Below are 12010 nucleotides of genomic sequence, written 5' to 3'. Positions count from 1 at the left end.
GCTGACGTATGCTTCAACCTGTGCGCGCGCGCTGATCTGTTGCGACATGACATAAGAAAGTGCCACTACTTTACGAGTTTTCTCGATTTTCCTGTGAATTTAAAAAGCTAAACATAAGAAAAACCATTTCTCCATAATGCTGAAAGACTTTGAGGTATAATGCAAGTTTGAAATTTTTTTTCTTTTAGGTTTTCGTCAGCGTTTACGCGAGCACTACACGCAATTTTTCAAATAAGCGCGCGCACTTTTACACAAAGAAACTTTAATAAATATCCTAAAAGTTGTGCTATAAAACAAATGGTAAACGTCATAGCGTGCACTATTGAGTTACAGATACACTTGGGAGGTTTGCTAAGCACTCAAGAAGCTAGAGTCGCCCTCGGCTATCGCCTCGGGCGACTCTTACGCATCTTTCGTGCTTAGCAACCTCCCGCGTGCATCTGTAACTCAATAGTGCACGCTATGACGTTTACCATTTGTTAACTAGACAAACAAATCGTCAGACGAATTGTCCGTCTAGACAATTTCTCCGTCTTCTAGTGTGAAAACGGCCATTGTTAATTAACAAGAAGACAAACGTATAAAAACTGAAGCCCTTTTGTTATTTTTAATATTGTCTCGTTTTGGGGTCATATCATTAGTACAGTGCAGCCGTGTGGCTGCACTGTACTAATGATATAGTACACTGTACACTGTACACTGTACTTTTTGTTGAATAACTTTAAAAGTAAACAATCACCTTTATTAGCTATTTCCTCTATTTCTGTATCAGCGTCGTCTGCTTTATTCAGCGTAACTGAAAACGAAGTCATGTAAAACAGTTAAATTACATTCAAATAAATGTTCATAAGGGTGATACCTTTACTCGATATATCGATATCCGTAATTCTGGTGTAGATTTCTCAGATACTGCATTTACAGCAGTCAACGTGTAAAAGCGAGCAGAACGTCCACTAAATACATTACAAGGTTGGACATAAAGGACTCTTATTTCTTTGTAATTAGACCCAGTGTTTAACAACTTCGATAATTTTGAATATCGAAGATGATTTGTAATAAAGTATTAATTTTTTTGGTTTTGCTTTGCCCTTTTTTTGCCACACGAAGAAAGTATAAAACAGGATACAATAGAATTTTTTTTTATAATTTACTTGACTTTATTGATTACTTCAGTCAGATACATGGTATTGTCTGGGATAAGTGAGGACTTACCCTGGGTCCCAGAGACTTTTCATGCGCGGTTTGCGATTTCGGTAACTGAAGTCGAAGTATTTCGTTGGGCGCGAGAAAAATCTTCTGGTACCAGAAGACCCAGTATGTCGTTTTGCGACAGGAGGTTAAAGGAAATCAACGATCAGTGAATAGTATCGTGCTAAACACTTAAGGCTGCTTCCAATATAATCGCCCCGATCGTTTCTATCGCCTTTGTAAAAAAGTTTACTTGCGTTTGGGGCGATTATATGAGAACATTACACAGACGATCGCTGACGTCTGCGGCGATTGGGGCGATCCTCCAAACACGAGTTTTAACAATTGGTTCATGCTTTAGCGTGCTCCATCGAGTTATGGAGCACGCGGGAAGTTTGGATAGCACGAAAGAAGCGTAAGAGTTGCCCGAGGCGATAGCCGAGGGCAAATCTAGCTTCTTGAGTGCTCTCCAAACTTCCCAAGTGCTCCATAACTCGAAGGAGCACAGCTAAAAGCATGAACCAATTGTTTTATAACATTGCCGGTGAAATTGTGCATCAAAACCGGCCGCGGGAAAAAAACTGTGTTTATTGTGTGCAGTGTGAGAACATAAACTTAGCGGTCGAACAATAAATTACACATGTACAAGTTTACGCGATTGAAGCAGTTTGTGTCAAATCGCTGATAAATTGACTAAGTTTATACGGTTGCAGAGCGAAGAAAAAAAATGACGAAAACAGCAAATACTGCTGTTGATTCTGAGGTTAGTTTTCGCTGAATTAAAATTAAAATGTTTGAGTAAGTACTCCCGAGTGGAAGAAAATTAAAACAAAACAACCTCGAACAGCCGAACAGATTCCAATGGTTAAAAGGGTCAAAGAATTCGGTTCCATGCTTAGTTTCAAGTATTTTTCTGGACCGATTTTTTTGTAATTGATGTAAATAAACATTTATTTCTGAAAACTGTAGTTGAATGAAGCGCCCGATGAAGTAAATTTTTCCCGAGCGGCAAAATCACAACAGAGCCGTAGACGCTTTGGTGCGATGCTTAAAACGCGAAAACTTTCGTCAGGCAGCTAGTTTTTACTACCATCGAGCTGTTGTCATTCATGGTTGGCCCATTCTTCCATATTAGGGCCGTGAAAAAATGATTTTCGTCCTTCGAGACTCGCTCGTTAGTTGTTGTTGTTTGAATGAAGAAAAGCACACAAACAACTTTGACGGCAAAATCGAATTTATTTTCTCTTTCGCTCTCCGTCTCGTAATAAGAAACAGCTTACCTTGTAGCTCGTATCCTTGGAAAAATATTGAAAGGATTCACTTTTCATATTCCGAAGATAATATGTCATCGCTTTCGCCAAACACAGCGTATGAACTTTACTCAGTGAGATTTTCACTAGTCGATTACGTCATCAGCGTGCTCCATCGAGATTTTGAGCACGCTTACGTATACTGAATTTGATTGCTCGGCTCTGCTAGCTATGTTATAATTCTTTTTTCATTGAATGCTTCCATTGTGTTGGATCTAGGGCTAGAATGATCGTTTTTCGTAGTTCAGTTACTCATACCAGGCAATGGGGACAATCATATGAGAACCCCCGATCGCTTCTAATCGGTTCAAATGCCTACGATCGTCTCAGTAATTGCAAACGATCGATGCAATAGAAACGATCGGGGCGATTATGAGAACCAGGCTTTAAAAACAACAGCAATAATTATTTCGGTATTACCACCATTTCCATAATGAACTAACTGCTGGATACCTTCACTTATCTTTTTCTATCTGTGAAACAGTAACTAAAGAATTTAAAATTCCACCTTTCCAACCCGTTTCTGCACTGCATCAGCAACAATACGCCATTTATTGTCAGGCTTTGTGTAACACCAAACAAAGTACAAGCCAAGAACCCGAAAAGGAAGAAAAATGCATATGTCGTCATGATTTGACCCAAAAAAGGATCCAGTGAAGAGGTTGAGTATCCAGAGCTGATATTCCTGCAACGATGTGATTTACATACCACACACTTAGTGTAAAAATTATCGTATTTCATCAGGTTTTATTTTAGGGATAGTTTTCACAGCACGTCTGGTATACGCAAGATATCTGTGTAAACATTTTTGTCTTAGTGGCAGCTGTAAAAATCTTCATTGTCGTCCTATTTCAATCGAAAGCATCCAACAGACAGGGGTATGAATCAGTAACCTTCTTATGTTGTCAGCGCCCTACGTTTAAATGTGTTTGTGAAATTCACGTAGTAATAGAAAATTTAAATGTAGCTGATATCATATCAGCTATATGTGAGTATTTACTTGACGCTTAATTCTTGATGCATAGAAAAGTGCAATAAACAGGTCATGGGAATTTAAAGATGAATTAAAGCTGATTAATTACTGCATTATGTACATTTTACAAAAAGGCGAAGACGATTGTCCCACCTTGTTTGTATTGCATTGTTTTCACCAGACCTGTTGTTTACTTTTTTAGCCTAGAAACTATTTTGTTACTGACATCGATATTTTAAAACATTACTTCTGACAGTGACAATGATATTTTTAAATATGAGAATGACAAGTCATCAGTTTGGTTCGTCCCAATTTGCAAGAGCTTAGACAATAAGGACCGTAGCCGCGGAACATCTAGCAGGCCTCCGAGCAAAATCTTATTGACCGTGTAGTGTCCTAAGTCACATGATCACCCGATAACACCGTAATTTGACAGTGTTGTATTATTATTTTTTTACTGTTATTGTATTTTCTTTAAATTTTGTTATCAATCAAAACCTTTATTTAGACACGATGGGGAAAAAAAGCTACATAGCTTGTGGGGTCGTGTGTAAATAAAACAGATACATTAAACTGTATAAAGGTAAAAACGCTAAACTTATCGCTAAAAATAAATTAAATTGCTAAATTGTTACAACAATAAAAATATAAAAAGCGCTAAGAACTCTTACAATAGAGGTTGTTAAAATCGGTATTTTTAATTATGTCCGACGTGTTGATCATTTTCATAAAAGTCCTAAGGGATATTGCTTCGTGACACTCTCGCGGTAAAAGGTTCCAGAGCACTGCCTCAGGCTGTGTTCGTCTTTGTCATTTGCCACTTTATACTCTTGAACCGTTCTGTTCAGTATTTGTATATTTTTTCCATTTGCATCGCCATGCATCCTGCATTGACCCCCTTTACTATAAATAAACTGTGCCTCTAAAACACACTTTTAAATTACAATATAAGTTGAAGGAATATTGCATAAGGATGAAAATACCTAATGCACGTTACGAGGCATATGTGTCGTTTAAGATTTCACAGATTAACGGCGCAATTACAGAAGTCAAAGATCGCAGAATATTGTTACTGTCTAGTCTCTCCAGTTTAATGGTTTCGCCAACGTTTGGACCATAAAGGAAATAAAGTAATTCTCATTTAGTTGTCATTACTCCCAATACTTAATGACCTCCGTTGATACTTGAAGATATCGATGATTATTTATAATAAATTTTAAAAGTGCTTAATACAACTGTGTTGCGTGACCCGATATGCAGTTTAGTAATACACCCCAGACCCTTGAAGAGAATGGATCTTGCATTTGTTTTGAGACCACAAAGCAAATTAACGAATCCCTATTTAGTTTCCATTAAACCCAGTGCTCAATAACCCTCGTCGATACTATGGAACATCGAAAATTATTTACTACATAGAGTTAAATAAGATTGTATTGGGCGGCCGTTTCTTTAACGTGACTCGATGTATCGTTTTAGCGATCGGCTTTTCAGCAAAACGCCGCGATCAGTAAATCATTATGGTGCCTTATGCACATTGTAATAACACAACTGATTTAGTGTTACCGCCCATTCAATCTGAAAACTGGATTTTATTATGCACTAACTGCCGAACATTTTCTTGCCGACAGTCTGAGAGCGTTTTAGTTTAAAAGCGCTGTGGCCAAGCTGACAGTAATCCCCGCAGCTAGATTTAAATAAAACTATTGATACTTACCCGTATCTGAATTACGACCAATGCGCCATTCATTCACAGGCTTGGTGTAACAAAGAACAAACTGCAAACAAAAGACTAAAAGGAAGCAAAACACATTTTTCGCCATATTTTCCTGAAACGAACACACTGAATGAGTTGCAAATCGCTGTTACGACGTGATTTGACTTATGACGCACTTTATACTTGTTAAAAAATCTCGTATTTCATGGGAATTGTTTCCGCGGCACGTCCGGCTTGCAAGACACTGATGTGTTTCCTCTATTGTCTTATTGTCAGCTGTTCAAATCTTCATTTCTGTCCTGTTTGCATCGAAAACAAGCTAAAACATTCAAAAGACAATGATTTGAAATAAGCCTTTAAAGTCTTTAGCAGATATCAAGTTTAAGAAGAAAGAACATCAGAGCGTGGCTCGGATCATGTCAACTCAAGGCACTCAGGACTTGAAGCTAAATTCACGACGCGAATTATAGTTGAAGAAAGTTCATTTAATCAAGTGAATTTAATTTTAATGATGGTTCTTAAGCTAATAAATTACTACATTATGTACCCTTAATAAGCGCACTAATGAGGCTGTCCCATTTACTTTGTATTCCATTGCTGTCACAAGCCCTTATGTTTACTTTTGCATGAGAAGATAAACTACACTGACAATGGCTTCCAAAATCTAAGAAAGCCAGGGGGTTTATTATAATTGGTCCATAATGCTTTCTTTTATGTGACTTTTACTCGGCTGTAGTCTTAATAGCGATCGATGACCCCTACTAAAAATCCCTCAAAAGCTTAAGAATCCCCTAAATAATAATAGTAGGTATCTATCTTTCCATGTGCTATGCAGGGAAGTACTCGAAAAACACACCACATATAAGTTGCAATTTTATTGATAACGGCAATACTTTTTATGGTCCAGAGGTTTAATGAAACTTTTTACATACACCCGTGGAATAACTTTTGCTTAAAAAAAGAATTTTTTAATGCTAGTAAAATGTTGGAAAAGATCATCAGGCGTCGTTTTAAGCGAGCAAGCCAAATCACTTCAAATTGGCTCGAGGAGCTGGCAAACAAGAAAAAACACGACACAGCAACAGTGTAAGTCAATTTTATTCATAAAACTTTCGATTTGATACATCGTAAAACAAAATTGTTTCATTCCCATACAAATCCTAATAAATTGAGTCTTAGAGCACTGTGGCTCTTATCGTTAGCTTGGGCTGCCTGTGGCTTTACAGACCTTTACGACGGTTTTTTTTCGCAGCTTTGCGCTCCTTTATAAAACCGCTGTAAAGCTCACACTCGAACTTTACGAAACTTTATTTTTGTCGAAAAGTTGAGTAAATCTTCGTTTTCTTGCTGTGCGAGTTACATGTCCTTTGCACGACCCGGTCGCATGGTACAAGGGAGGCAAGCGTGGCCGAGTGGTTTAGGGCGCTGGTGTTGTAATCCGGTGATCCCCGGTTCAAGACCTGCCCTGGCCACTGGCTGGATTTGTTTCTCGGTTGTTCCGAGTTCAAATCCTCGACCACGCTTTGTATATAGCCAACTGGTCTGCCTCCTGCCAGTTGGGATTTTTAACCTTGTTATGTTCATTTAAAAATATTTGTTTCCTCTGTTTCAGTGGCATGCCTGTAAACTAGCTATCTCGTAGAGATATGAAGCTAAGTGCATGACCACTATAAACACCATTTATTTTTTATTTTATTATTTTTTTTTACAAAATCAGTCATGCAAGACTGCAAGTTACGCAGTGGGACATCCAAAACTTAAGGTACCATGTGACCACATCGTGCAATGGGCCGAAAGTAATTCATACTCAGTTAGCAGCAATTTGTCTCATTGAAACAGGTGGCATTATTTATTTCTATTTAAAAAGCTGTCCAATAATAGCTGTTCCAGTTCTTAAACTGTTGGGTCAGCTATACAATGCACGATCTCTAAAACTGGCACTTAATATTTCGTTAGCCTCTACTTTATTCACTTTAAATGGATCACACTTTTGAAGCTAACATTAATTTAATAAAGGTTGCTCTTCTTATTTACAGTAAAAGAACAAAAAAATAAAGGGCGAATATTATTTTAATTGGAAACGTCACTATTCTTTGAAGTGTCAGGGTTAACATCTATGGGCGTCACATGCACAGCACTATTCTCAAACGAATACTGCGACACCTCGTGGCGGATTGCTCCTACATTATTGAGCTCTGGTCTAAGCAGGAAGATATATATTTTTGGCAAGAATATGCAGCATAGGAAACCGAAAGCACTTAACATTGTGGTGACGCAGTCCACAACAGTCACATACCATCCATCCATTGAAAACTCCACAGGATGATAAATGAGAGCAAGAATATATACATGGAAAAAGCCAAACGTTTAGTCCCACTAAATCTATCTGGGATTTTTCGAATTTTAAAAGAGCAGGGAGTGCAAATTAATGCTTGAAAGAAAATATAACCACAGGTAACCAAGAAAAGGCTTTTCCAAACCAAAGAATTATATCCTTTGCATTCGATGAAAATGTATTTTTCGGGATACACAAATCTGGCTCTGTAAGGTGGGTCTAAAAGGAGCCACGGTAGTATCATAGCTAAAAGTAACACATGTAAAATCATAAGCATGATCACTTGTGATCTAACGTTATGAAGGCTAATCTTATGCAAGAGCATTACTGGGACTCCAAAAGCGCTTGCAATGCGTAACACTTTAACCAGCAAAACAGGTAAACATAAGTTATAGGTAGCGTAACGTAACGGGTAAATAATTTTACACATTGTGTTTAAAGGCTCAAAAATATTACTTAACACCAGACCAAAATGCAGGAGGATTCCTACAAGTAGACAAACACTTAATTCCCTGTTGGAAGCTTTGACAATTGGACAGTTCTAAAACCTGCAAAAAACAGCGAAAGTAAAGAAGACAGTAAAAATGCCACCAGCAGTAAATGCGAGAAGGACAGCTCCTCCAGTCCTGGAGTACTTTACATTAGCTGAAGGCAAATCGAAACATTTTGTCTTGGCCTGGTTAGGATGTGTCTCTCTTGAGCAGTTTTTACAGATGCCAGAATTAGTGTTTGGGTTACCCGTACCTGGGGGGGGGGGGGGGGGGGCATGAGATGCATTGCCAACAACATGGCGATGTTATGGTTTTCCTTGTTCCAGCTGGACACTGTTTTTGAAAAATAAACTAGTGGGCAGCACTCTGTGAACGATATTTGTTTTGTAAAACTGATTTATTCTCCTACGCGTTTCGTCCGACTGTCGCGGACTTCTTCAGGGAGTTTTACAAATTAGAATTACATGCTTGTATTTATACATAGTGTAAACCGTACAACTTATTTTTACATGTTATTTTACGGATTTACGTATAGGAAACAAGCAAAATTTCTACGCAGGGCGTTACTAAGGTGTAGCATATGTGTGACATTTTTCTGTCATGACAAATGCATGACATATTTATTTTTGGGGATCACAGATTTAGTACTAAATCTGTGATCCCCAAAAATAAATATGTCACGCATTTGTCATGACAGAAAAATGTCACACATATGCTACACCTTAGTAACGCCCTGCGTAGAAATTTTGCTTGTTTCCTATACGTAAATCCGTAAAATAACATGTAAAAATAAGTTGTACGGTTTACACTATGTATAAATACAAGCATGTAATTCTAATTTGTAAAACTCCCTGAAGAAGTCCGCGACAGTCGGACGAAACGCGTAGGAGAATAAATCAGTTTTACAAAACAAATATCGTTCACAGAGTGCTGCCCACTAGTTTATTTTTCAAGAATTCCAGAGTACTTTGTTGTGAAAACTTAAACGTTTTCTGTTTTGTGCATCTACCTGCCATTTTCCTACTACGACTTGTTTAAGTTGTTTGACACTAGATTCTTGCACTCGTCGAAAGTTTACAATGTTAAATAAGGTTTCTGCCGGATCGCCATGTTCATCAAATTTAATTCTTCCTGTTAGGCCAATAAAATTCACTTTTGGAAGGAACCTTTGGACTACTTGCTTATTGATGTTGCATGCGTTCTGATGACATTTGGTATCTTGCATAAAGATTTGAATAGCATTCGCCACAGCATATACAGCATCAATGATGTAAGGTACATAGGAGGTATAAATAAGTTCAACAATATCACGGGAACATAGTGATATCGCATCTTGTTGTTGGACATTCACATCACTATCTTCGTTTAAGAAACAATTCGTTTCCCGTAGAGCCCAATACTCGCCTAACCATCCATGAGAACGGTTTTCGCTATTTGCTTGATTTAAATATTTCACATATTCTCGGAAACCGGCGTCAGAGAAATTGCGGGGCGGGAGTCCTATGGATCCATCAAGAACTAAATAGCCGGGGTCGAGAAAGAAGTTTACCTCCGTGTCCTGTCCCTCACTGAGGAACCAGACCCTTCCGCTGAGATTTTGCATGTAAATTTCATCTCGAAGTGTTTTCTCATAGCTGCCATATATCCACAAAACTATGACTTTGACATTCTCGTGTTGTTTTAGTTTTGCAACGATATCTCTTATACTTTAAGTTTCTCTTTTACGACGTATGAATTCGGTTACAGCAACACAAAATGTGTTATTTCTCTTAGCAGCTTCCTCTAACAGATACCACACACCATTCCGTCCATATGAATTGTCTAGTCCTACGGCTGCGACATAGGTCCAGTTGAAATGCTGAATGATGTCGGCTATGGCTTTTACTCGGAAGATGTCGGAAGGAGTTGTTCTGTAAAAATGATCATATATACGCCTGGGAGCTTAGTTCAGGGCTTGTTGTTGTCCCGCTTATTCCTGAGATGCCGAAGACTTGAAGAAGCCCTCCAATGGCCAGGGCTGTGCTGGACTCTTTGGGGCCAATAAGCGCCACAATGGGTTTACTTGTCTCATCAGTTTTATTGCAGGTAGATGGTTCTCGGAAAAGATCGTTGGTAATCCGTGTCGCCTTAGATACATTTCCACAGTAATCACGTATGTCAGAGCCAAGAGTTACGTTCATTGGTAAAACATTTGAATCATTGTTTATTTTCTCAACGGCAAAAAACATTGCTTGAGCACGACCGAGTCCCCTTAAATCAAGGTCCGTGCATTGTCCTTCCGAATTTTCTAAATGAATGACGAAAAGTCCACCTAATTTAACGTCTCCTTCCAAATACGCTGCTTGAACAGAAATGCAATAAACGAAGAGCCAGGCACAAATTAGACAGTACGCGTTCACTGGAATCTCACTTGGATTCATCTTTAGCTGCGGACTGCTCTGTTGTCCTTTCACGCTTAAAATGTCAAATTCTTGTAGCGTCTACTGATGATTTTTTTCGCTCATGTCTTTTCGGACATTTCGCTCAGACACGTTGACATCGTAAGCTAAAGTAACAGGAAATTATCTGAGGAAATAGTTTCAAAATGATTGCAGCGGAAGCGATATCCTTTCGTTTTAAAATTAGGTAATTTCCTCTTATCTAGTGAGAAACTTCTTGACATGCTGATCGTAACCCAACAATGAAAAATGGGGGTCGCCGAGCTCACTTTTGAGTTATTAGCACTGAAAGCTAAAATTAAGGATGTTTTTGCCATTGTTACCACTTATGTCAAGAAGAAGCAACTTATACTTATCGGTCAATGATAGGGGATTTTTTTCAAACAATTTTTATAATAGTAATAATATTGATAAACTGTTTTAGTACTGACCCATCAAAGTATAAGGTCTGTTAATTATCGAAAACAGTTATCGGCCACCTTTAAATCAAATATGAGGGTTCATGGGAGCATCGCCAAAGAGGAAAACGACTTACGTTTTGTTTAAACAACTACCCACGGTCACCAGCTGGACATTAATGTCTGCATAAAAATGTGGTGCAAAAACAACTGTTTGTCTAAACAACGACACAGAAACATTTTTTGTCTTAAAAAAATATTATTCCTCGGAAAAAAATGTACGTCTCTATTTTATTATGCCTGGTCCCGAGGGAAACAGTTGGTTTTGTTTTTCCGAGAGGCTCGATGTTTCCCGCCGGACGAAACCCGAAGGGGAACTTGTATTGGCACCGTGCCGAATTCTGCCAACTGACACTGAAAAAAAGCAATGTAAAGGAATTCGTTTAATCTCTTGCCCTTTTGGGCTATTTCATCGGGGGGAGAAGAGGGGGGGGGGGGGGGTTTGAGGTAAAACGTTAAAATAGCCCAAAATGACAATAGAATCGAAGAAAGGTGAGTACATTTTCTTTATTTTATTAAAAGGAAGGAAAAATTGTATCTCGTCGAGCGCTTTTATTCCACGTTATTATAAGCTCCATACAAAGTCTCATAGAGCGTTCAAATTAAACGGCCTAAATTGTAACACAACACAGCGCTCTTCAAGTTGTCACATTCTACCTTATTCTCACTAATTTTCGCGCGTACTTAATTTCGCGAAAATTTGGAAGCCGAATTTCACGAGTATTAATTTTCGCGATTACAAGAAAAATAAGAAAAAAAGTGTATTAAATTTCGCGGTGCTGTCAGTGTTTTCTGGATCTGTTGTCAAAGACTAAGGAACTACTAGAAATACAAAAAGGTCTTACTTAATGTTACTACAAGAAGTCTGCAAACGTAAACGGAAACACAGAAGACTGTGCTTTTAAGAGGTCTTGGCCGATTTATTGCGGGCCCAAGAGAGGCCCGCAACCCTAATCTTGACAGTGACCAGCGGATTGCGTATTACGCGTGCGCGCCACGTTTATAAAGACTATCTGCAAAACGGAAGTTGAATATTTTGTTTTTCCACTAAGAACGATCGGAATGCGAAAAATGTGTCAATCACGACAGTTTGTCATATCACC

At 38.4% G+C, this 12010-nt stretch overlaps 1 protein-coding gene across 2 annotated transcripts in view; it reads right to left on the bottom strand.

Annotated features, from left to right (window-relative positions):
* The window catches only part of LOC144665674 (uncharacterized), a 31984-nt gene extending 26573 nt beyond the window's left edge, over positions 1–5411 (bottom strand). The window contains exons 1-2 of one of the 2 annotated variants that reach the window (XM_078526955.1): positions 5186–5411; positions 740–796 (exon numbers count right to left, since the gene is read on the bottom strand). In XM_078526955.1, coding sequence (XP_078383081.1) covers positions 740–796; positions 5186–5291 — 163 coding nt within the window. In that variant the 5' untranslated portion in view covers positions 5292–5411. The remainder of the gene's footprint in view (positions 1–739; positions 797–5185) is intronic. The other variant, XM_078526954.1, reaches the window with a different exon arrangement.
* Positions 5412–12010: the final 6599 nt, after the last annotated feature.

Source organism: Oculina patagonica, chromosome 9, assembly GCF_052425735.1.
Source record: "Oculina patagonica isolate OP01 chromosome 9, crgOcupat, whole genome shotgun sequence".
Taxonomy (NCBI): domain Eukaryota; kingdom Metazoa; phylum Cnidaria; class Anthozoa; order Scleractinia; family Oculinidae; genus Oculina; species Oculina patagonica.
Note: the sequence above shows the minus strand (reverse complement) of the source record. Positions and strands in the feature narration are given on the sequence as shown.